We start from the raw sequence: 27355 nt of genomic DNA, 5'->3' as shown, positions 1-27355 counted from the left end.
TTATATAGGATAGTGTGTATAGACAGTATGAGACAGTAGTTATATAGGATGGTGTGTATAGACAGTAGTTATATAGGATGGTGTGTATAGACAGTAGTTATTTAGGATGGTGTGTATAGACAGTAGTTATATAGGATGGTGTATATAGACAGTAGTTATATAGGATGGTGTGTATAGACAGTAGTTATATAGGATGGTGTGTATAGACAGTAGTTATATAGGATGGTGTGTATAGACAGTATAGACAGTAGTTATATAGGATGGTGTGTATAGACAGTAGTTATATAGGATGGTGTGACAGTAGTTATATAGGATGACAGTATAGACAGTAGTTATATAGGATGGTGTGTATAGACAGTAGTTATATAGGATGGTGTGTATAGACAGTATAGACAGTAGTTATATAGGATGATGTGTATAGACAGTAGTTATATAGGATAGTGTGTATAGACAGTAGTTATATAGGATGGTGTGTATAGACAGTAGTTATATAGGATGGTGTGTATAGACAGTAGTTATATAGGATAGTGTGTATAGACAGTAGTTATATAGGATAGTGTGTATAGACAGTGTAGACAGTAGTTATATAGGATGGTGTGTATAGACAGTAGTTATATAGGATGGTGTGTATAGACAGTAGTTATATAGGATGGTGTATATAGACAGTAGTTATATAGGATAGTGTGTATAGACAGTGTAGACAGTAGTTATATAGGATTGTGTGTATAGACAGTAGTTATATAGGATGGTGTGTATAGACAGTAGTTATATAGGATGGTGTCTATAGACAGTAGTTATATAGGATGGTGTGTATAGACAGTAGTTATATAGGATGGTGTCTATAGACAGTAGTTATATAGGATGGTGTGTATAGACAGTATAGACAGTAGTTATATATGATGGTGTGTATAGACAGTAGTTATATAGGATGGTGTGTATAGAGTAGTTGTATAGGATATGTGTATAGACAGTATAGACAGTAGTTATATAGGATGGTGTGTATAGACAGTAGTTATATAGGATGGTGTGTATAGACAGTAGTTATATAGGATGGTGTGTATAGACAGTAGTTATATAGGATGTGTGTATAGACAGTATAGACAGTAGTTATATAGGATGGTGTGTATAGACAGTAGTTATATAGGATGGTGTGTATAGACAGTAGTTATATAGGATGTGTGTATAGACAGTATAGACAGGATGGTGTGTATAGACAGTAGTTATACAGGATGGTGTGTATAGACAGTATAGACAGTAGTTATATAGGATGGTGTGTATAGACAGTAGTTATATAGGATGGTGTGTATAGACAGTAGTTATATAGGATTGTGTGTATAGACAGTAGTTATATAGGATGTGTGTGTATAGACAGTATATATAGATGGTGTGTATAGACAGTAGTTATATAGGATGGTGTGTATAGACAGTAGTTATATAGGATGGTGTGTATAGACAGTATAGACAGTAGTTATACAGGATGGTGTGTATAGACAGTATAGACAGTAGTTATATAGGATGGTGTGTACAGACAGTAGTTACATAGGATGGTGTGTATAGACAGTAGTTATATAGGATGGTGTGTATAGACAGTAGTTATATAGGATGGTGTGTATAGACAGTAGTTGTATAGGATGGTGTGTATAGACAGTATAGACAGTAGTTATATAGGATGGTGTGTATAGACAGTAGTTACATAGGATGGTGTGTATAGACAGTAGTTATATAGGATGGTGTGTATAGACAGTAGTTATATAGGATGGTGTGTATAGACAGTAGTTGTATAGGATGGTGTGTATAGACAGTATAGACAGTAGTTATATAGGATGGTGTGTATAGACAGTATAGACAGTAGTTATTTAGGATGGTGTTTATAGACAGTATAGACAGTAGTTATTTAGGATGGTGTGTATAGACAGTAGTTATATAGAATGGTGTGTATAGACAGTAGTTGTATAGGATGGTGTGTATAGACAGTATAGACAGTAGTTATATAGGATGGTGTGTATAGACAGTAGTTATATAGGATGGTGTGTATAGACAGTAGTTATATAGGATAGTGTGTATAGACAGTATAGACAGTAGTTATATAGGATGGTGTGTATAGACAGTAGTTATATAGGATGGTGTGTATAGACAGTAGTTATATAGGATGGTGTGTATAGACAGTAGTTGTATAGGATGGTGTGTATAGACAGTATAGACAGTAGTTATATAGGATGGTGTGTATAGACAGTAGTTATATAGGATGGTGTTTATAGACAGTAGTTATATAGGATGGTGTGTATAGACAGTAGTTATATAGGATAGTGTGTATAGACAGTATAGACAGTAGTTATATAGGATGGTGTGTATAGACAGTAGTTATATAGGATGGTGTGTATAGACAGTAGTTATATAGGATGGTGTGTATAGACAGTAGTTATATAGGATGGTGTATATAGACAGTAGTTATATAGGATGGTGTGTATAGACAGTAGTTATATAGGATGGTGTATATAGACAGTAGTTATATAGGATGGTGTGTATAGACAGTAGTTATATAGGATGGTGTGTATAGACAGTAGTTATATAGGATGGTGTGTATAGACAGTAGTTATATAGGATGGTGTGTATAGACAGTAGTTATATAGGATGGTGTGTATAGACAGTAGTTATATAGGATGGTGTATATAGACAGTAGTTATATAGGATGGTGTATATAGACAGTAGTTATATAGGATGGTGTATATAGACAGTAGTTATATAGGATGGTGTGTATAGACAGTAGTTATATAGGATGGTGTATATAGACAGTAGTTATATAGGATGGTGTGTATAGACAGTAGTTATATAGGATGGTGTATATAGACAGTAGTTATATAGGATGGTGTGTATAGACAGTAGTTATATAGGATGGTGTATATAGACAGTAGTTATATAGGATGGTGTGTATAGACAGTAGTTATATAGGATAGTGTGTATAGACAGTAGTTATATAGGATGGTGTGTATAGACAGTAGTTATATAGGGTGGTGTGTATAGACAGTAGTTATATAGGATGGTGTGTATAGACAGTAGTTATATAGGATGGTGTGTATAGACAGTATAGACAGTAGTTATATAGGATGGTGTGTATAGACAGTAGTTGTATAGGATGGTGTGTATAGACAGTATAGACAGTAGTTATATATAGGATGGTGTGTATAGACAGTAGTTATATATGATGGTGTGTATAGACAGTAGTTATATAGGATGGTGTGTATAGACAGTAGTTATATAGGATAGTGTGTATAGACAGTATAGACAGTAGTTATATAGGATGGTGTGTATAGACAGTAGTTATATAGGATGGTGTGTATAGACAGTAGTTGTATAGGATAGTGTGTATAGACAGTATAGACAGTAGTTATATAGGATGGTGTGTATAGACAGTAGTTATATAGGATGGTGTGTATAGACAGTAGTTATATAGGATGGTGTGTATAGACAGTAGTTATATAGGATAGTGTGTATAGACAGTATAGACAGTAGTTATATAGGATGGTGTGTATAGACAGTAGTTATATAGGATGGTGTGTATAGACAGTAGTTATATAGGATAGTGTGTATAGACAGTATAGACAGTAGTTATATAGGATGGTGTGTATAGACAGTAGTTATATAGGATGGTGTGTATAGACAGTATAGACAGTAGTTATATAGGATGGTGTGTATAGACAGTAGTTATATAGGATGGTGTGTATAGACAGTAGTTATATAGGATTGTGTGTATAGACAGTAGTTATATAGGATGGTGTGTATAGACAGTAGTTATATAGGATGGTGTGTATAGACAGTAGTTATATAGGATTGTGTGTATAGACAGTAGTTATATAGGATGGTGTGTATAGACAGTAGTTATATAGGATGGTGTGTATAGACAGTAGTTATATAGGATGGTGTGTATAGACAGTAGTTATATAGGATGGTGTGTATAGACAGTAGTTATATAGGATGGTGTGTATAGACAGTGTAGACAGTAGTTATATAGGATGGTGTGTATAGACAGTAGTTATATAGGATGGTGTGTATAGACAGTAGTTATATAGGATGGTGTCTATAGACAGTAGTTATATAGGATGGTGTGTATAGACAGTAGTTATATAGGATGGTGTGTATAGACAGTAGTTATATAGGATGGTGTCTATAGACAGTAGTTATATAGGATGGTGTGTATAGACAGTAGTTATATAGGATGGTGTGTATAGACAGTAGTTATATAGGATGGTGTGTATAGACAGTAGTTATATAGGATGGTGTGTATAGACAGTAGTTATATAGGATGGTGTGTATAGACAGTAGTTATATAGGATGGTGTGTATAGACAGTAGTTATATAGGATGGTGTGTATAGACAGTAGTTATATAGGATGGTGTGTATAGACAGTAGTTATATAGGATGGTGTGTATAGACAGTAGTTATATAGGATGGTGTGTATAGACAGTAGTTATATAGGATGGTGTGTATAGACAGTAGTTATATAGGATGGTGTGTATAGACAGTAGTTATATAGGATGGTGTGTATAGACAGTAGTTATATAGGATGGTGTGTATAGACAGTAGTTATATAGGATGGTGTGTATAGACAGTAGTTATATAGGATGGTGTGTATAGACAGTAGTTATATAGGATGGTGTGTATAGACAGTAGTTATATAGGATGGTGTGTATAGACAGTAGTTATATAGGATGGTGTGTATAGACAGTAGTTATATAGGATGGTGTGTATAGACAGTAGTTATATAGGATGGTGTGTATAGACAGTAGTTATACAGGATGGTGTGTATAGACAGTAGTTATAATAGGATGGTGTGTATAGACAGTATAGACAGTAGTTATATAGGATGGTGTGTATAGACAGTAGTTATATAGGATGGTGTGTATAGACAGTAGTTATATAGGATGGTGTGTATAGACAGTAGTTATATAAGATAGTGTGTATTGATTAAGACAGCCCCCCTTACCACTCTGATCCAGAGGGTTGATTGAGACAGCCCCCCTTACCTCCCCAGAGGGTTGATTGAGACAGCTCCTCTGATCCAGAGGGTTGATTGAGACAGCCCCCCTTACCTCTCTGATCCAGAGGGTTGATTGAGACAGACCCCCCCCCTAACCTCTCTGATCCAGAGGGTTGATTGAGACAGACCCCCCTTACCTCTCTGATCCAGAGGGTTGATAGAGACAGCCCCCTTACCTCTCTGATCCAGAGGGTTGATTGAGAGGGGTTGATCCCCCCCCCTACCTCTCTGATCCAGAGGGTTGATTGAGACATCCCCCCTTACCTCTCTGATCCAGAGGAGGGTTGATTGAGACAGCCCCCCTTACCTCTCTGATCCAGAGGGTGATGGCTGTTTACCAGTCTGATGGCCTTGAGATAGAAGCTGACTAGTGATGGCTGTTTAACAGTCTGGCCTTGAGATAGAAGCTGTTTTTCAGTCTCTCGGTCCCAGCTTTGATGCACCTGTACTGACCTCGCCTTCTGGATGACAGCGGGGTGAACAGGCAGTGGCTCGGGTGGTTGTTGTCATTGATGATCTTCTTGGCCTTCCTGTGACATCGGGTGGTGTAGGTAGGTGTCCTGGAGGGCAGGTAGTTTGCCCCCGGTGATGTGCTGGGCAGACTGCACCACCCTCTGGAGAGCCCTGCGTTTGTGGATGGTGCAGTTGCCTTTCCATGCGGTGATACAACCCAACAACACTGCCCTGTGTAGGGTGTCGTCTTTCGGATGGGGCGTTAAACGGGTGTCCTGACTCTCTGAGGTCATTAAAGATCCCATGGCACTTATCGTAAGAGTAGGGTTGTTAACCCCGGTGTCCTGGCTAAATTCTCAAGTGGTCCCTCGAACCATCACGGTCACCTAATAATCCCCAGTTTACAATCGGTTCATTCATATCCTCTCCCCTGTAACTATTCCCCAGGTCGTTGCTGTAAATGAGAGCGTGTTCTCAGTCAACTTACCTGGTAAAATAACGGAAAAATTAAAACAAATATAGACGTTTCTTAGGGTCTCAGAAGCAAAGACGAATTTCTTCAGCCTCCTGAGGTAGCTGTGTTGTTGCACCTTCTTCACCACACGGTCATTGTGAAGGGGACCATTTTGGGTCTTCAGTGATGCGTACGCCGAGGAACGAAGCGTTTTGACCCTCTCCACTGCGGCCCGTCGATGTGGATGCCGTCTCCTGTCGTCCACGATCAGCTCCTTCGTTTTGTTGATGTTGAGGGAGAGGTTGTTTTTCCCGGCATCATTCCGCCGGTGCTCCCTTTAAGGACGTCTCATTGTTGTTAGTAATCAAGCCTACCCCTGTTGTGTTGTTAGTAATCAAGCCTACCCCTGTTGTGTTGTTAGTAATCAAGCCTACCCCTGTTGTGTTGTTAGTAATCAAGCCTACCCCTGTTGTGTTGTTAGTAATCAAGCCTACCCCTGTTGTGTCGTCAGCAAACACGACGATTGAGTTGGAGACGTGAGTGAACAGGGAGCACAGGAGGGGGCTGAGCACACACTCCTGTGGGGCGGACGTGTTGAGGATCAGTGTGGCGGGGGTGTGTGTGTGTACCTTTCTGTGTGGACTGGGGGAGCCCGGCTGGAAGTCCAGAGCCAAGTAGTCCACGTTGCCACACTTCCGAGGGGCGGGGCTGCTGGTACCACTCACTGCTGGGGAGGTAGACGCTGGATTCTGCTGATGGAGAACAGAGAAGAAGAGGGGAAGTGTAAACACACACATGGGTAACTATACTATACTATATACCTCAGATACTATATACCTCAGATACTATATACCTCAGATACTATATACCTCAGATACTATATACCTCAGATACTATATACCTCAGATACTATATACCTCAGATACTATATACCTCAGATACTATATACCTCAGATACTATATACCTCAGATACTATATACCTCAGATACTATATACCTCAGATACTATATACCTCAGATACTATATACCTCAGATACTATATACCTCAGATACTATATACCTCAGATACTATATACCTCAGATACTATATACCTCAGATACTATATACCTCAGATACTATATACCTCAGATACTATATACCTCAGATACTATATACCTCAGATACTATATACCTCAGATACTATATACCTCAGATACTATATACCTCAGATACTATATACCTCAGATACTTCACAGTAACTCTGATATACCTCAGATACTATATACCTCAGATACTATATACCTCAGATACTATATACCTCAGATACTATATACCTCAGATACTATATACCTCAGATACTATATACCTCAGATACTATATACCTCAGATACTATATACCTCAGATACTATATACCTCAGATACTTCACAGTAACTCTGATATACCTCAGATACTATATACCTCAGATACTATATACCTCAGATACTATATACCTCAGATACTATATACCTCAGATACTATATACCTCAGATACTATATACCTCAGATACTATATACCTCAGATACTATATACCTCAGATACTTCACAGTAACTCTGATATACCTCAGATACTATATACCTCAGATACTATATACCTCAGATACTATATACCTCAGATACTATATACCTCAGATACTATATACCTCAGATACTATATACCTCAGATACTATATACCTCAGATACTATATACCTCAGATACTATATACCTCAGATACTATATACCTCAGATACTATATACCTCAGATACTATATACCTCAGATACTATATACCTCAGATACTATATACCTCAGATACTATATACCTCAGATACTATATACCTCAGATACTATATACCTCAGATACTATATACCTCAGATACTATATACCTCAGATACTATATACCTCAGATACTATATACCTCAGATACTATATACCTCAGATACTATATACCTCAGATACTATATACCTCAGATACTTCACAGTAACTCTGATATACCTCAGATACTATATACCTCAGATACTATATACCTCAGATACTATATACCTCAGATACTATATACCTCAGATACTATATACCTCAGATACTTCATAGTAACCCTGATATACCTCAGATACTTCATAGTAACCCTGATATACCTCAGATACTTCATAGTAACCCTGATATACCTCAGATACTTCATAGTAACCCTGATATACCTCAGATACTATATACCTCAGATACTTCATAGTAACCCTGATATACCTCAGATACTTCATAGTAACCCTGATATACCTCAGATACTTCATAGTAACCCTGATATACCTCAGATACTTCATAGTAACCCTGATATACCTCAGATACTTCATAGTAACCCTGATATACCTCAGATACTTCATAGTAACCCTGATATACCTCAGATACTATATACCTCAGATACTTCATAGTAACCCCGATATACCTCAGATACTATATACCTCAGATACTTCATAGTAACCCTGATATATCTCAGATACTTCATAGTAACCCTCTTCAAGACTAACTGCGGCCTACACAAAGGTAAAACACTCATTAACCAAGACAAATACACTATACAGTATTCAGACCCCTTGACTTTTCCCACATTTTGTTATGTTACAGCCTTATTCTAAAATTGATTCAATCACTTTTATCCCCCTCATCAATCTACACACAATACCCGATAATGACATCATTATTATTATTTTATATATATATTTTTTAATCAATTGAATTGTAAAATAAGGCTGTAAAGTAAAAAAAAATGTGTAAAAAGTCAAGGGGTCTGAATTCTTTCCGAATGCGCTGCACAGGCTCAGGAAGTTTAGGTTTACAGGGAACATGTCCAGGGTAAAGGTTGAATTATATCCTATCATAAAGACAAAACATAATACACTGAGCAGCAGTCCCAAATGGCACCCTATTCCCTATATAGTGCTACTTATAGCCCTGTGTCCTCTACTACAGTATGTCAGCTCAGTAAACCTAAATCCCAAATGGCACCCTATTCCCTATATAGTGCTACTTATAGCCCTGTGTCCTCTACTACAGTATGTCAGCTCAGTAAACCTAAATCCCAAATGGCACCCTATTCCCTATATAGTGCTACTTATAGCCCTGTGTCCTCTACTACAGTATGTCAGCTCAGTAAACCTAAATCCCAAATGGCACCCTATTCCCTATATAGTGCTACTTATAGCCCTGTGTCCTCTACTACAGTATGTCAGCTCAGTAAACCTAAATCCCAAATGGCACCCTATTCCCTATATAGTGCTACTTATAGCCCTGTGTCCTCTACTACAGTATGTCAGCTCAGTAAACCTAAATCCCAAATGGCACCCTATTCCCTATATAGTGTTACTTATAGCCCTGTGTCCTCTACTACAGTATGTCAGCTCAGTAAATCTAAATCCCAAATGGCACCCTATTCCCTATATAGTGTTACTTATAGCCCTGTGTCCTCTACTACAGTATGTCAGCTCAGTAAACCTAAATCCCAAATGGCACCCTATTCCCTATAGGAGTGTTACTCCCTGTGTCCACAGTATGTCAGCTCAGTAAACCTAAATCCCAAATGGCACCCTATTCCCTATATAGTGCTACTTATAGCCCTGTGTCCTCTACTACAGTATGTCAGCTCAGTAAACCTAAATCCCAAATGGCACCCTATTCCCTATGGGGCACTGATGAAAAGTAGTGAACTACATAGGGTATAGGGTGCATTTGTCCTGTTGTAGGGACTCACCATGGCTACGTAGTTCTCCTCGCTGTCTGCGGAGTCAGTGCTGGTGATACTCTGGGTGGAGATGGGTCTGCAGTGCTGGGAGGACATGCCACCTGAGTTCATAGGCCTGGAAGGAGAGAGAGGACTGTGAGTGACTCCACATTCTGACCCCTATGGCAGTACTACTCAGACCAGGGAGGCCTGGGAGGAGAGAGAGGACTGTGAGTGGCTCCACATTCTGACCCCTATGTCAGTACTACTCAGACCAGGGAGGAGAGTGAGGAGAGAGAGGACTGTGAGTGACTCCACATTCTGACCCCTATGGCAGTACTACTCAGACCAGGGAGGAGAGGGAGGACTGTGAGCGGCTCCACATTCTGACCCCTATGGCAGTACTACTCAGACCAGGGAGGAGAGGGAGGACTGTGAGTGACTCCACATTCTGACCCCTATGGCAGTACTACTCAGACCAGGGAGGCCTGGGAGGAGAGAGAGGACTGTGAGTGACTCCACATTCTGACCCCTATGGCAGTACTACTCAGACCAGGGAGGCCTGGGAGGAGAGAGGACTGTGAGTGACTCCACATTCTGACCCCTATGGCAGTACTACTCAGACCAGGGAGGCCTGGGAAGGGGAGAGAGGACTGTGAGTGACTCCACATTCTGACCCCTATGGCAGTACTACTCAGACCAGGGAGGCCTGGGAGGAGAGAGAGGACTGTGAGTGACTCCACATTCTGACCCCTATGGCAGTACTACTCAGACCAGGGAGGCCTGGGAGGAGAGAGAGACTGTGAGTGACTCCACATTCTGACCCCTATGGCAGTACTACTCAGACCAGGGAGGCCTGGGAGGAGAGGAGGACTGTGAGTGACTCCACATTCTGACCCCTATGGCAGTACTACTCAGACCAGGAGGCCTGGGAGGAGAGAGAGGACTGTGAGTGACTCCACATTCTGACCCCTATGGCAGTACTACTCAGACCAGGGAGGCCTGGGAGGAGAGAGGAGGACTGTGAGTGACTCCACATTCTGACCCCTATGGCAGTACTACTCAGACCAGGGAGGCCTGGGAGGAGAGGAGGACTGTGAGTGACTCCACATTCTGACCCCTATGGCAGTACTACTCAGACCAGGGAGGCCTGGGAGGGAGAGAGGACTGTGAGTGACTCCACATTCTGACCCCTATGGCAGTACTACTCAGACCAGGGAGGCCTGGGAGGAGAGAGAGGACTGTGAGTGACTCCACATTCTGACCCCTATGGCAGTACTACTCAGACCAGGGAGGCCTGGGAGGAGAGAGAGGACTGTGAGTGACTCCACATTCTGACCCCTATGGCAGTACTACTCAGACCAGGGAGGCCTGGGAGGAGAGAGAGGACTGTGAGTGACTCCACATTCTGACCCCTATGGCAGTACTACTCAGACCAGGGAGGCCTGGGAGGAGAGAGAGGACTGTGAGTGACTCCACATTCTGACCCCTATGGCAGTACTACTCAGACCAGGGAGGAGAGGGAGGACTGTGAGTGACTCCACATTCTGACCCCTATGGCAGTACTACTCAGACCAGGGAGGCCTGGAAGGAGAGAGAGGACTGTGAGTGTAACTAAAATAAGGAACAGCAAGGTTCTCTTCATAATATATTGGTGACTAAAAGAGGATATTCACACCTTGTATAATCTGTTTTGAGCATTAAACAACGGTTGTGGTGAGCACACCGACTGGAAGTCGCTCTGGATAAGCAGATGTAAAAATGTAATGTTTTAGTCTAGCGTATCCTTGCAGTTCTCACCACTCATCTTTTTTAAATAAGGTTTGTAAGTTCTACCTTTCTACCTCTAAAAACACTGGAGTGACAGCAGTCTGGATCCAATAGGATGTATGACTGATATGGGACATGGGTCAGGTAGCTAGTATGACTGATATGGGACATGGGTCAGGTAGCTAGTATGACTGATATGGGACATGGGTTAGGTAGCTAGTATGACTGATATGGGTCAGGTAGCTAGTATGACTGATATGGGACATGGGTCAGGTAGCTAGTATAACTGATATGGGACATGGGTCAGGTAGCTAGTATGACTGATATGGGACATGGGTCAGGTAGCTAGTATAACTGATATGGGACATGGGTCAGGTAGATAGTATGACTGATATGGGTCAGGTAGCTAGTATGACTGATATGGGACATGGGTCAGGTAGCTAGTATGACTGATATGGGACATGGGTCAGGTAGCTAGTATGACTGACATGGGTCAGGAAGCTAGTATGACTGATTTGGGACATGGGTCAGGTAGCTAGTATAACTGATATGGGACATGGGTCAGGTAGCTAGTATGACTGATTTGGGACATGGGTCAGGTAGCTAGTATAACTGATATGGGACATGGGTCAGGTAGATAGTATGACTGATATGGGTCAGGTAGCTAGTATGACTGATATGGGACATGGGTCAGGTAGCTAGTATGACTGATATGGGACATGGGTCAGGTAGCTAGTATGACTGACATGGGTCAGGAAGCTAGTATGACTGATTTGGGACATGGGTCAGGTAGCTAGTATGACTGATATGGGTCAGGAAGCTAGTATAACTGATATGGGACATGGGTCAGGTAGCTAGTATGGCTGATATGGGACATGGGTCAGGTTACTAGTATAACTGATATGGGACATGGGTCAGGTAGCTAGTATGACTGATATGGGTCAGGTAGCTAGTATAACTGATATGGGACATGGGTCAGGTAGCTAGTATGACTGATATGGGACATGGGTCAGGTAGCTAGTATGACTGATATGGGACATGGGTCAGGTAGCTAGTATGACTGATATGGGACATGGGTCAGGTAGCTAGTATAACTGATATGGGACATGGGTCAGGTAGCTAGTATAACTGATATGGGACATGGGTCAGGTAGCTAGTATGACTGATATGGGACATGGGTTAGGTAGCTAGTATGACTGATATGGGACATGGGTCAGGTAGCTAGTATGACTGATATGGGACATGGGTCAGGTAGCTAGTATAACTGATATGGGACATGGGTCAGGTAGCTAGTATGACTGATATGGGACATGGGTCAGGTAGCTAGTATGACTGATATGGGACATGGGTCAGGTAGCTAGTATGACTGATATGGGACATGGGTCAGGTAGCTAGTATGACTGATATGGGACATGGGTCAGGTAGCTAGTATGACTGATATGGGTCAGGTAGCTGTATGACTGATATGGGACATGGGTCAGGTAGCTAGTATGACTGATATGGGACATGGGTCAGGTAGCTAGTATAACTGATATGGGACATGGGTCAGGTAGCTAGTATGACTGATATGGGTCAGGTAGCTAGTATGACTGACATGGGACATGGGTCAGGTAGCTAGTATAACTGGTATGGGACATGGGTCAGGTAGCTAGTATGACTGATATGGGTCAGGTAGCTAGTATAACTGACATGGTTCAGGTAGCTTGTATAACTGATATGGGACATGGGTCAGGTAGCTTGTATAACTGATATGGGACATGGGTCAGGTAGCTAGTATGACTGATATGGGTCAGGTAGCTAGTATGACTGATATGGGACATGGGTCAGGTAGCAAGTATGACTGATATGGGTCAGGTAGCTAGTATGACTGATATGGGACATGGGTCAGGTAGCTAGTATGACTGATATGGGACATGGGTCAGGTAGCTAGTATAACTGATATGGGACATGGGTCAGGTAGCTAGTATGACTGATATGGGACATGGGTCAGGTAGCTAGTATAACTGATATGGGACATGGATCAGGTAGCTAGTATGACTGATATGGGACATGGATCAGGTAGCTAGTATGACTGATATGGGACATGGGTCAGGTAGCTAGTATAACTGATATGGGACATGGGTCAGGTAGCTAGTATAACTGATATGGGACATGGGTCAGGTAGCTAGTATGACTGATATGGGACATGGGTCAGGTAGCTAGTATGACTGATATGGGACATGGGTCAGGTAGCTAGTATGACTGATATGGGACATGGGTCAGGTAGCTAGTATAACTGATATGGGACATGGGTCAGGTAGCTAGTATGACTGATATGGGACATGGGTCAGGTAGCTAGTATGACTGATATGGGACATGGGTCAGGTAGCTAGTATGACTGATATGGGTCAGGTAGCTCGTATGACTGATATGGGACATGGGTCAGATAGCTAGTATGACTGATATGGGCCAGGTAGCTAGTATGACTGATATGGGACATGGGTCAGGTAGCTAGTATAACTGATATGGGACATGGGTCAGGTAGCTAGTATGACTGATATGGGTGAGGTAGTTAGTATAACTGATATGGGACATGGGTCAGGTAGCTAGTATAACTGATATGGGTCAGGTAGCTAGTATGACTGATATGGGACATGGGTCAGGTAGCTAGTATAACTGATATGGGACATGGGTCAGGTAGCTAGTATGACTGATATGCGTCAGGTAGCTAGTATAACTGATATGGGACATGGGTCAGGTAGCTAGTATAACTGATATGGTTCAGGTAGCTAGTATGACTTATATGGGACATGGGTCAGGTAGCTAGTATGACTGATATGGGACATGGGTCAGGTAGCTAGTATAACTGATATGGGACATGGGTCAGGTAGCTAGTATGACTGATATGGGTCAGGTAGCTAGTATGACTGATATGGGACATGGGTCAGGTAGCTAGTATAACTGATATGGGACATGGGTCATAGCTAGTATGACTGATATGGGTCAGGTAGCTAGTATAACTGATATGGGACATGGGTCAGGTAGCTAGTATGACTGATATGGGTCAGGTAGCTAGTATGACTGATATGGGACATGGGTCAGGTAGCTAGTATAACTGATATGGGACATGGGTCAGGTAGCTAGTATGACTGATATGGGTCAGGTAGCTAGTATAACTGATATGGACATGGGTCAGGTAGCTAGTATAACTGATATGGTTCAGGTAGCTAGTATGACTTATATGGGACATGGGTCAGGTAGCTAGTATGACTGATATGGGACATGGGTCAGGTAGCTAGTATAACTGATATGGGACATGGGTCAGGTAGCTAGTATGACTGATATGGGACATGGTTCAGGTAGTTAGTATAACTGATATGGGACATGGGTCAGGTAGCTATTATGACTGATATGGGTCAGGTAGCTAGTATAACTGATATGGGACATGGGTCAGGTAGCTAGTATGACTGATATGGGACATGGTTCAGGTAGTTAGTATAACTGATATGGGACATGGGTCAGGTAGCTATTATGACTGATATGGGTCAGGTAGCTAGTATGACTGACATGGGACATGGGTCAGGTAGCTAGTATAACTGGTATGGGACATGGGTCAGGTAGCTATTATGACTGATATGGGTCAGGTAGCTAGTATGACTGATATGGGACATGGATCAGGTAGCTAGTATGACTGATATGGGACATGGGTCAGGTAGCTAGTATAACTGATATGGGACATGGGTCAGGTAGCTAGTATAACTGATATGGGACATGGGTCAGGTAGCTAGTATGACTGATATGGGACATGGGTCAGGTAGCTAGTATGACTGATATGGGACATGGGTCAGGTAGCTAGTATGACTGATATGGGACATGGGTCAGGTAGCTAGTATAACTGATATGGGACATGGGTCAGGTAGCTAGTATGACTGATATGGGACATGGGTCAGGTAGCTAGTATGACTGATATGGGACATGGGTCAGGTAGCTAGTATGACTGATATGGGTCAGGTAGCTCGTATGACTGATATGGGACATGGGTCAGATAGCTAGTATGACTGATATGGGCCAGGTAGCTAGTATGACTGATATGGGACATGGGTCAGGTAGCTAGTATAACTGATATGGGACATGGGTCAGGTAGCTAGTATGACTGATATGGGTCAGGTAGCTAGTATAACTGATATGGGACATGGGTCAGGTAGCTAGTATGACTGATATGGGTCAGGTAGCTAGTATGACTGATATGGGACATGGGTCAGGTAGCTAGTATAACTGATATGGGACATGGGTCAGGTAGCTAGTATGACTATATGCGTCAGGTAGCTAGTATAACTGATATGGGACATGGGTCAGGTAGCTAGTATAACTGATATGGTTCAGGTAGCTAGTATGACTTATATGGGACATGGGTCAGGTAGCTAGTATGACTGATATGGGACATGGGTCAGGTAGCTAGTATAACTGATATGGGACATGGGTCAGGTAGCTAGTATGACTGATATGGGTCAGGTAGCTAGTATGACTGATATGGGACATGGGTCAGGTAGCTAGTATAACTGATATGGGACATGGGTCAGTTAGCTAGTATGACTGATATGGGTCAGGTAGCTAGTATAACTGATATGGGACATGGGTCAGGTAGCTAGTATGACTGATATGGGTCAGGTAGCTAGTATGACTGATATGGGACATGGGTCAGGTAGCTAGTATAACTGATATGGGACATGGGTCAGGTAGCTAGTATGACTGATATGCGTCAGGTAGCTAGTATAACTGATATGGGACATGGGTCAGGTAGCTAGTATAACTGATATGGTTCAGGTAGCTAGTATGACTGATATGGGACATGGGTCAGGTAGCTAGTATGACTGATATGGGACATGGGTCAGGTAGCTAGTATAACTGATATGGGACATGGGTCAGGTAGCTAGTATGACTGATATGGGACATGGGTCAGGTAGCTAGTATGACTGATATGGGTCAGGTAGCTAGTATGACTGATATGGGACATGGGTCAGGTAGCTAGTATGACTGATATGGGACATGGGTCAGGTAGCTAGTATGACTGACATGGGTCAGGAAGCTAGTATGACTGATTTGGGACATGGGTCAGGAAGCTAGTATAACTGATATGGGACATGGGTCAGGTAGCTAGTATGGCTGATATGGGACATGGGTCAGGTAGCTAGTATGACTGATATGGGACATGGGTCAGGTAGCTAGTATAACTGATATGGGACATGGGTCAGGTAGCTAGTATGACTGATTTGGGACATGGGTCAGGTAGCTAGTATAACTGATATGGGACATGGGTCAGGTAGCTAGTATGACTGATATGGGACATGGGTCAGGTAGCTAGTATGACTGATATGGGACATGGGTCAGGTAGCTAGTATGACTGATATGGGACATGGGTTAGGTAGCTAGTATGACTGATATGGGACATGGGTCAGGTAGCTAGTATGACTGATATGGGACATGGGTCAGGTAGCTAGTATAACTGATATGGGACATGGGTCAGGTAGCTAGTATGACTGATATGGGACATGGGTCAGGTAGCTAGTATGACTGATATGGGACATGGGTCAGGTAGCTAGTATGACTGATATGGGACATGGGTCAGGTAGCTAGTATGACTGATATGGGACATGGGTCAGGTAGCTAGTATGACTGATATGGGTCAGGTAGCTCGTATGACTGATATGGGACATGGGTCAGGTAGCTAGTATGACTGATATGGGTCAGGTAGCTAGTATAACTGATATGGGACATGGGTCAGGTAGCTAGTATGACTGATATGGGACATGGTTCAGGTAGTTAGTATAACTGATATGGGACATGGGTCAGGTAGCTATTATGACTGATATGGGTCAGGTAGCTAGTATGACTGACATGGGACATGGGTCAGGTAGCTAGTATAACTGGTATGGGACATGGGTCAGGTAGCTAGTATGACTGATATGGGTCAGGTAGCTAGTATAACTGACATGGTTCAGGTAGCTTGTATAACTGATATGGGACATGGGTCAGGTAGCTTGTATAACTGATATGGGACATGGGTCAGGTAGCTAGTATGACTGATATGGGTCAGGTAGCTAGTATGACTGATATGGGACATGGGTCAGGTAGCAAGTATGACTGATATGGATCAGGTAGCTAGTATGACTGATATGGGACATGGATCAGGTAGCTAGTATGACTGATATGGGACATGGGTCAGGTAGCTAGTATAACTGATATGGGACATGGGTCAGGTAGCTAGTATAACTGATATGGGACATGGGTCAGGTAGCTAGTATGACTGATATGGGACATGGGTCAGGTAGCTAGTATGACTGATATGGGACATGGGTCAGGTAGCTATTATGACTGATATGGGGGTCAGGTAGCTAGTATAACTGATATGGGACATGGGTCAGGTAGCTAGTATGACTGATATGGGACATGGGTCAGGTAGCTAGTATGACTGATATGGGACATGGGTCAGGTAGCTAGTATGACTGATATGGGACATGGGTCAGGTAGCTAGTATGACTGATATGGGACATGGGTCAGGTAGCTAGTATGACTGATATGGGTCAGGTAGCTAGTATGACTGATATGGGACATGGGTCAGGTAGCTAGTATGACTGATATGGGTCAGGTAGCTAGTATGACTGATATGGGACATGGGTCAGGTAGCTAGTATAACTGATATGGGACATGGGTCAGGTAGCTAGTATGACTGATATGGGTCAGGTAGCTAGTATGACTGATATGGGACATGGGTCAGGTAGCTAGTATAACTGGTATGGGACATGGGTCAGGTAGCTAGTATGACTGATATGGGTCAGGTAGCTAGTATGACTGATATGGGACATGGGTCAGGTAGCTAGTATGACTGATATGGGTCAGGTAGCTAGTATGACTGATATGGGACATGGGTCAGGTAGCTAGTATAACTGATATGGGACATGGGTCAGGTAGCTAGTATGACTGATATGGGTCAGGTAGCTAGTATAACTGATATGGGACATGGGTCAGGTAGCTAGTATAACTGATATGGGTCAGGTAGCTAGTATGACTGATATGGGACATGGGTCAGGTAGCTAGTATGACTGATATGGGACATGGGTCAGGTAGCTAGTATAACTGATATGGGACATGGGTCAGGTAGCTAGTATGACTGATATGGGACATGGGTCAGGTAGCTAGTATGACTGATATGGGACATGGGTCAGGTAGCTAGTATGACTGATATGGGTCAGGTAGCTCGTATGACTGATATGGGACATGGGTCAGATAGCTAGTATGACTGATATGGGTCAGGTAGCTAGTATAACTGACATGGTTCAGGTAGCTTGTATAACTGATATGGGACATGGGTCAGGTAGCTTGTATAACTGATATGGGACATGGGTCAGGTAGCTAGTATGACTGATATGGGTCAGGTAGCTAGTATGACTGATATGGGACATGGGTCAGGTAGCAAGTATGACTGATATGGATCAGGTAGCTAGTATGACTGATATGGGACATGGATCAGGTAGCTAGTATGACTGATATGGGACATGGGTCAGGTAGCTAGTATAACTGATATGGGACATGGGTCAGGTAGCTAGTATAACTGATATGGGACATGGGTCAGGTAGCTAGTATGACTGATATGGGACATGGGTCAGGTAGCTAGTATGACTGATATGGGACATGGGTCAGGTAGCTAGTATGACTGATATGGGACATGGGTCAGGTAGCTAGTATAACTGATATGGGACATGGGTCAGGTAGCTAGTATGACTGATATGGGACATGGGTCAGGTAGCTAGTATGACTGATATGGGACATGGGTCAGGTAGCTAGTATGACTGATATGGGACATGGGTCAGGTAGCTAGTATGACTGATATGGGACATGGGTCAGGTAGCTAGTATGACTGATATGGGTCAGGTAGCTAGTATGACTGATATGGGACATGGGTCAGGTAGCTAGTATAACTGATATGGGACATGGGTCAGGTAGCTAGTATGACTGATATGGGTCAGGTAGCTAGTATGACTGATATGGGACATGGGTCAGGTAGCTAGTATAACTGATATGGGACATGGGTCAGGTAGCTAGTATGACTGATATGGGTCAGGTAGCTAGTATGACTGATATGGGACATGGGTCAGGTAGCAAGTATGACTGATATGGGTCAGGTAGCTAGTATGACTGATATGGGACATGGGCCAGGTAGCTAGTATAACTGATATGGGACATGGGTCAGGTAGCTAGTATGACTGATATGCGTCAGGTAGCTAGTATAACTGATATGGGACATGGGTCAGGTAGCTAGTATAACTGATATGGGTTAGGTAGCTAGTATGACTGATATGGGACATGGGTCAGGTAGCTAGTATGACTGATATGGGACATGGGTCAGGTAGCTAGTATAACTGATATGGGACATGGGTCAGGTAGCTAGTATGACTGATATGGGACATGGGTCAGGTAGCTAGTATGACTGATATGGGACATGGGTCAGGTAGCTAGTATGACTGATATGGGTCAGGTAGCTAGTATGACTGATATGGGACATGGGTCAGGTAGCTAGTATGACTGACATGGGTCAGGAAGCTAGTATGACTGATTTGGGACATGGGTCAGGTAGCTAGTATAACTGATATGGATCAGGTAGCTAGTATGACTGATATGGGACATGGATCAGGTAGCTAGTATGACTGATATGGGACATGGGTCAGGTAGCTAGTATGACTGATATGGGACATGGGTCAGGTAGCTAGTATAACTGATATGGGACATGGGTCAGGTAGCTAGTATGACTGATATGGGACATGGGTCAGGTAGCTAGTATGACTGATATGGGACATGGGTCAGGTAGCTAGTATGACTGATATGGGACATGGGTCAGGTAGCTAGTATGACTGATATGGGACATGGGTCAGGTAGCTAGTATGACTGATATGGGACATGGGTCAGGTAGCTAGTATGACTGATATGGGACATGGGTCAGGTAGCTAGTATGACTGATATGGGACATGGGTCAGGTAGCTAGTATGACTGATATGGGACATGGGTCAGGTAGCTAGTATAACTGATATGGGACATGGGTCAGGTAGCTAGTATGACTGATATGGGTCAGGTAGCTAGTATGACTGATATGGGACATGGGTCAGGTAGCTAGTATAACTGGTATGGGACATGGGTCAGGTAGCTAGTATGACTGATATGGGTCAGGTAGCTAGTATAACTGATATGGGACATGGGTCAGGTAGCTAGTATGACTGATATGGGTCAGGTAGCTAGTATGACTGATATGGGACATGGGTCAGGTAGCTAGTATAACTGATATGGGACATGGGTCAGGTAGCTAGTATGACTGATATGCATCAGGTAGCTAGTATAACTGATATGGGACATGGGTCAGGTAGCTAGTATAACTGATATGGGTCAGGTAGCTAGTATGACTGATATGGGACATGGGTCAGGTAGCTAGTATGACTGATATGGGACATGGGTCAGGTAGCTAGTATAACTGATATGGGACATGGGTCAGGTAGCTAGTATGACTGATATGGGACATGGGTCAGGTAGCTAGTATGACTGATATGGGACATGGGTCAGGTAGATAGTATGACTGATATGGGTCAGGTAGCTAGTATGACTGATATGGGACATGGGTCAGGTAGCTAGTATGACTGACATGGGTCAGGAAGCTAGTATGACTGATTTGGGACATGGGTCAGGTAGCTAGTATGACTGATATGGGTCAGGAAGCTAGTATAACTGATATGGGACATGGGTCAGGTAGCTAGTATGGCTGATATGGGACATGGGTCAGGTAGCTAGTATGACTGATATGGGACATGGGTCAGGTAGCTAGTATAACTGATATGGGACATGGGTCAGGTAGCTAGTATGACTGATTTGGGACATGGGTCAGGTAGCTAGTATAACTGATATGGGACATGGGTCAGGTAGCTAGTATAACTGATATGGGACATGGGTCAGGTAGCTAGTATGACTGATATGGGACATGGGTCAGGTAGCTAGTATGACTGATATGGGACATGGGTCAGGTAGCTAGTATGACTGATATGGGACATGGGTCAGGTAGCTAGTATAACTGATATGGGACATGGGTCAGGTAGCTAGTATGACTGATATGGGACATGGGTTAGGTAGCTAGTATGACTGATATGGGACATGGGTCAGGTAGCTAGTATGACTGATATGGGACATGGGTCAGGTAGCTAGTATAACTGATATGGGACATGGGTCAGGTAGATAGTATGACTGATATGGGACATGGGTCAGGTAGCTAGTATGACTGATATGGGACATGGGTCAGGTAGCTAGTATGACTGATATGGGACATGGGTCAGGTAGCTAGTATGACTGATATGGGACATGGGTCAGGTAGCTAGTATGACTGATATGGGTCAGGTAGCTCGTATGACTGATATGGGACATGGGTCAGGTAGCTAGTATGACTGATATGGGTCAGGTAGCTAGTATGACTGATATGGGACATGGGTCAGGTAGCTAGTATGACTGATATGGGACATGGGTCAGGTAGCTAGTATAACTGATATGGGACATGGGTCAGGTAGCTAGTATGACTGATATGGGTCAGGTAGCTAGTATGACTGACATGGGACATGGGTCAGGTAGCTAGTATAACTGGTATGGGACATGGGTCAGGTAGCTAGTATGACTGATATGGGTCAGGTAGCTAGTATAACTGACATGGTTCAGGTAGCTTGTATAACTGATATGGGACATGGGTCAGGTAGCTTGTATAACTGATATGGGACATGGGTCAGGTAGCTAGTATGACTGATATGGGTCAGGTAGCTAGTATGACTGATATGGGACATGGGTCAGGTAGCAAGTATGACTGATATGGGTCAGGTAGCTAGTATGACTGATATGGGACATGGGTCAGGTAGCTAGTATGACTGATATGGGACATGGGTCAGGTAGCTAGTATGACTGATATGGGACATGGGTCAGGTAGCTAGTATAACTGATATGGGACATGGGTCAGGTAGCTAGTATGACTGATATGGGACATGGGTCAGGTAGCTAGTATAACTGATATGGGACATGGGTCAGGTAGCTAGTATAACTGATATGGGACATGGGTCAGGTAGCTAGTATAACTGATATGGGACATGGGTCAGGTAGCTAGTATAACTGATATGGGACATGGGTCAGGTAGCTAGTATGACTGATATGGGACATGGGTCAGGTAGCTAGTATAGCTAGTATGACTGATATGGGACATGGGTCAGGTAGCTAGTATGACTGATATGGGACATGGGTCATATGGGACATGGGTCAGGTAGCTAGTATGACTGATATGGGTCAGGTAGCTAGTATGACTGATATGGGACATGGGTCAGGTAGCTAGTATGACTGATATGGGACATGGGTCAGGTAGCTAGTATAACTGATATGGGACATGGGTCAGGTAGCTAGTATGACTGATATGGGTCAGGTAGCTAGTATGACTGATATGGGACATGGGTAGGTAGCTAGTATAACTGATATGGGACATGGGTCAGGTAGCTAGTATGACTGATATGGGTCAGGTAGCTAGTATAACTGATATGGGACATGGGTCAGGTAGCTAGTATGACTGATATGGGTCAGGTAGCTAGTATGACTGATATGGGACATGGGTCAGGTAGCTAGTATAACTTATATGGGACATGGGTCAGGTAGCTAGTATGACTGATATGGGGTCAGTATAACTGATATGTAGGGTCAGGTAGCTAGTATGACTGATATGGGACATGACAGTGATATGGGACATCAGGTAGCTAGTATGACTGATATGGGTCTGATATGGGACATGGGTCAGGTAGCTAGTATAACTGATATGGTAGGTAGCTAGTATGACTGATATGGGACATGGGTCAGGTAGCTAGTATAACTGATATGGGACATGGGTCAGGTAGCTAGTATAACTGATATGGGACATGGGTCAGGTAGCTAGTATGACTGATATGGGACATGGGTCAGGTAGCTAGTATGACTGATATGGGACAGGTAGCTAGTATGACAGGATATGGGACATGGGTCAGGTAGCTAGTACTGATATGGGACATGGGTCAGGTAGCTAGTATAACTGATATGGGACATGGGTCAGGTAGCTAGTATGACTGATATGGGACATGGGTCAGGTAGCTAGTATAACTGATATGGGACATGGGTCAGGTAGCTAGTATAACTGATATGGGACATGGGTCAGGTAGCTAGTATAACTGATATGGGACATGGGTCAGGTAGCTAGTATAACTGATATGGGACTCACATGGGTCGTGTCCAGGACATGGTGATTGGACTCTTAAATGGGAGCTCATCAATGATGCCATTGTTCCTCAGATCCAGAGGTGTCGGCTTGGCTGAGGACACAAACAAACAAAACAACTTCATTTTCTTCTCAACTGTCTAATTGTTCTCTAAATGTAGAGGGCTGTTGGGTTTAGACAGAAAACATATTACATCTAAATGTAGAGGGTTGTTGGGTTTAGACAGAAATCAGAAAACATATTACATCTAAATGTAGAGGGTTGTTGGGTTTAGACAGAAATCAGAAAACATATTACATCTAAATGTAGAGGGCTGTTGGGTTTAGACAGAAATCAGAAAACATATTACATCTAAATGTAGAGGGTTGTTGGGCTTAGACAGAAATCAGAAAACATATTAAATCTAAATGTAGAGGGCTGTTGGGTTTAGACAGAAATCAGAAAACAAAATGTTCCAAAATGATAAACTAAGAATGTATAATATGACACAATGTGACAGTTTGGTATCATGACAGAGTCTCTTAAAACCTCTTAGGGCTGCAATCCCGTTAACCTCTTAGGGCTGCAGTCCCGTTAGAATTCCTCACAATCAAATGTCGACCGCATTATCTACCAAGGGAATTATCTTCGATTATAATCACAGCCGTATATATTCCCCCCCAAGCAGACACATCGATGGCTCTGAACGAACTTTATTTGACTCTTTGCAAACTGGAATCCATATATCCGGAGGCTGCATTCATTGTAGCTGGGGATTTTAACGAGGCTAATCTGAAAACAAGACTCCCTAAATTTTATCAGCATATCGATTGCGCAACCAGGGGTGGTAAAACCTTGGATCATTGCTATCATTGTGGTCCTTCTGTGGCTCAGTTGGTAGAGCATGGCGCTTGTAACGCCAGGGTGTGGGTTCGAAAACCACCCATACGTAGAATGTATGCACACATGACTGTAAGTCTTTGGATAAAAGCGTCAGCTAAATGGCATATATTATTATATTATTATATTATTATATTATTCTAACTTCCGCGACGCATATAAGGCCCTGCCCCGCCCTCCTTTTGGAAAAGCTGACCACGACTCCATTTTGTTGATCCCTGCCTACAGACAGAAACTTAAACAAGAGGCTGAGGTCTGTCCAACGCTGGTCCGACCAAGCTGATTCCACACTCCAAGACTGCTTCCATCACGTGGACTGGGACATGTTTCGTATTGCGTCAGACAACAACATTGACGAATATGCTGATTCGGTGTGCGAGTTCATTAGAACGTGCGTTGAAGATGTCGTTCCCATAGCAACGATTAAAACATTCCCAAACCAGAAACCGTGGATTGATGGCAGCATTCGCATGAAACTGAAAGTGCGAACCACTGCTTTTAATCAGGGCAAGGTGACCGGAAATATGACCGAATACAAACAGTGTAGCTATTCCCTCCGCAAGGCTATCAAACAAGCTAAGCGTCAGTAAAGAGACAAAGTAGAATCTCAATTCAACGGCTCAGACACAAGAGGTATGTGGCAGGGTCTACAGTCAATCACGGATTACAAAAAGAAAACCAGCCCCGTCACGGACCAGGATGTCTTGCTCCCAGGCAGACTAAATAACTTTTTTGCCCGCTTTGAGGACAATACAGTGCCACTGACACGGCCTGCAACCAAAACATTCACTGCAGCCGAGGTGAGTAAAACATTTAAACGTGTTAACCCTCGCAAGGCTGCAGGCCCAGACGGCATCCCCAGCCGCGCCCTCAGAGCATGCGCAGACCAGCTGGCTGGTGTGTTTACGGACATATTCAATCAATCCCTATCCCAGTCTGCTGTTCCCACATGCTTCAAGAGGGCCACCATTGTTCCTTTTCCCAAGAAAGCTAAGGTAACTGAGCTAAACGACTACCGCCCCGTAGCACTCACTTCCGTCATTATGAAGTGCTTTGAGAGACTCGTCAAGGACCATATCACCTCCACCCTACCTGACACCCTAGACCCACTCCAATTTGCTTACCGCCCAAATAGGTCCACAGACGATGCTATCTCAACCACACTGCACACTGCCCTAACCCACCTGGACAAGAGGAATACCTATGTGAGAATGTTCATCGACTACAGCTCGGCATTCAACACCATAGTACCCTCCAAGCTCGTCATCAAGCTCGAGACCCTGGGTCTCGACTCCGCCCTGTGCAACTGGGTACTGGACTTCCTGATGGGCCACCCCCAGGTGGTGAGGGTAGGCAACAACATCTCCACCCCGCTGATCCTCAACACTTGTGGATCCTCCACAAGGGTGCGTTCTGAGCCCTCTCCTGTACTCCCTGTTCACCCACGACTGCGTGGCCATGCTCGCCTCCAACTCAATCATCAAGTTTGCGGGCGACACAACAGTGGTAGGCTTGATTACCAACAACGACGAGACGGCCTACAGGGAGGAGGTGAGGGCCCTCGGAGTGTGGTGTCAGGAAAATAACCTAACACTCAACGTCAACAATACTAAGGAGATGATTGTGGACTTCAGGAAACAGCAGAGGGAACACCCCCCTATCCACATCGATGGAACAGTAGTGGAGAGGGTAGCAAGTTTTAAGTTCCTCGGCATACACATCACAGACAAACTGAATTGGTCCACCCACACAGACAGCATCGTGAAGAAGGCGCAGCAGCGCCTCTTCAACGTCAAGAGGCTGAAGAAATTTGGCTTGTCACCAAAAGCACTCACAAACGTCTACAGATGCACAATCGAGAGCATCCTGGCGGGCTGTATCACCGCCTGATACGGCAACTGCTCTGCCCACAACCGTAAGGCTCTCCAGAGGGTAGTGAGGTCTGCACAACGCATCACCGGGGGCAAACTACCTGCCCTCCAGGACACCTAACCCACCCGATGTTACAGGAAGGCCATAAAGATCATCAAGGACAACAACCACCCGAGCCACTGTCTGTTCACCCCGCTATCATCCAGAAGGCGAGGTCAGTACAGGTGCATCAAAGCTGGGACCGAGAGACTGAAAAACAGCTTCTATCTCAAGGCCAGCAGACTGTTAAACAGCCACCACTAACATTGAGTGGCTGCTGCCAACACACTGACTCAACTCCAGCCACTTTAATAATGGGAATTGATGGGAAATTATGTAAAATATATCACTTGCCACTGTAAACAATGCTACCTAATATAATGTTTACATACCCTACATTATTCATCTCATATGTATATGTATATACTGTACTCTATATCATCTACTGCATCTTTATGTAATACATGTATCACTAGCCACTTTAACTATGCCACTTTGTTTACATACTCATCTCATATGTATATACTGTACTCGATACCATCTATCTTGCCTATGCCGCTCTGTACCATCACTCATTCATATATCTGTTATGTACATATTCTTTATCCCCTTACACTGTGTATAAGACAGTAGTTTTGGAATTGTTAGTTAGATTACTTGTTGGTTATTACTGCATTGTCGGAACTAGAAGCACAAGCATTTCGCTACACTCGCATTAACATCTGCTAACCATGTGTATGTGACAAATAACATTTGATTTGATTTGATATGACAACAGCCAGTGAAAGTGCAGGGCGCCAAATTCAAAACAACAGAAATCTCATAATTAAAATTCCTCAAACATACATGTATTTTATACCA

At 43.3% G+C, this 27355-nt stretch overlaps 1 protein-coding gene across 4 annotated transcripts in view; it reads right to left on the bottom strand.

Moving 5' to 3' along the window:
- gab2 (GRB2-associated binding protein 2) overlaps nucleotides 1–27355 on the bottom strand; it is a 117357-nt gene that overhangs the window by 2742 nt on the left and 87260 nt on the right. For 3 of the 4 annotated variants that reach the window (XR_008068986.1, XM_052468719.1, XM_052468721.1), the window contains exons 8-10: nucleotides 23707–23797; nucleotides 9684–9789; nucleotides 6572–6694 (exon numbers count right to left, since the gene is read on the bottom strand). Coding sequence is in view for 3 of the 4 variants with exons in the window: in XM_052468719.1 (XP_052324679.1) it covers nucleotides 6572–6694; nucleotides 9684–9789; nucleotides 23707–23797 (320 nt within the window). In the remaining variant the exon portion in view is untranslated. The remainder of the gene's footprint in view (nucleotides 1–6571; nucleotides 6695–9683; nucleotides 9790–23706; nucleotides 23798–27355) is intronic. The other variant, XM_052468720.1, reaches the window with a different exon arrangement.

The sequence above is a fragment of the Oncorhynchus keta genome, chromosome 18, assembly GCF_023373465.1.
Source record: "Oncorhynchus keta strain PuntledgeMale-10-30-2019 chromosome 18, Oket_V2, whole genome shotgun sequence".
In the NCBI taxonomy this organism is placed as follows: domain Eukaryota; kingdom Metazoa; phylum Chordata; class Actinopteri; order Salmoniformes; family Salmonidae; genus Oncorhynchus; species Oncorhynchus keta.
Note: the sequence above shows the minus strand (reverse complement) of the source record. Positions and strands in the feature narration are given on the sequence as shown.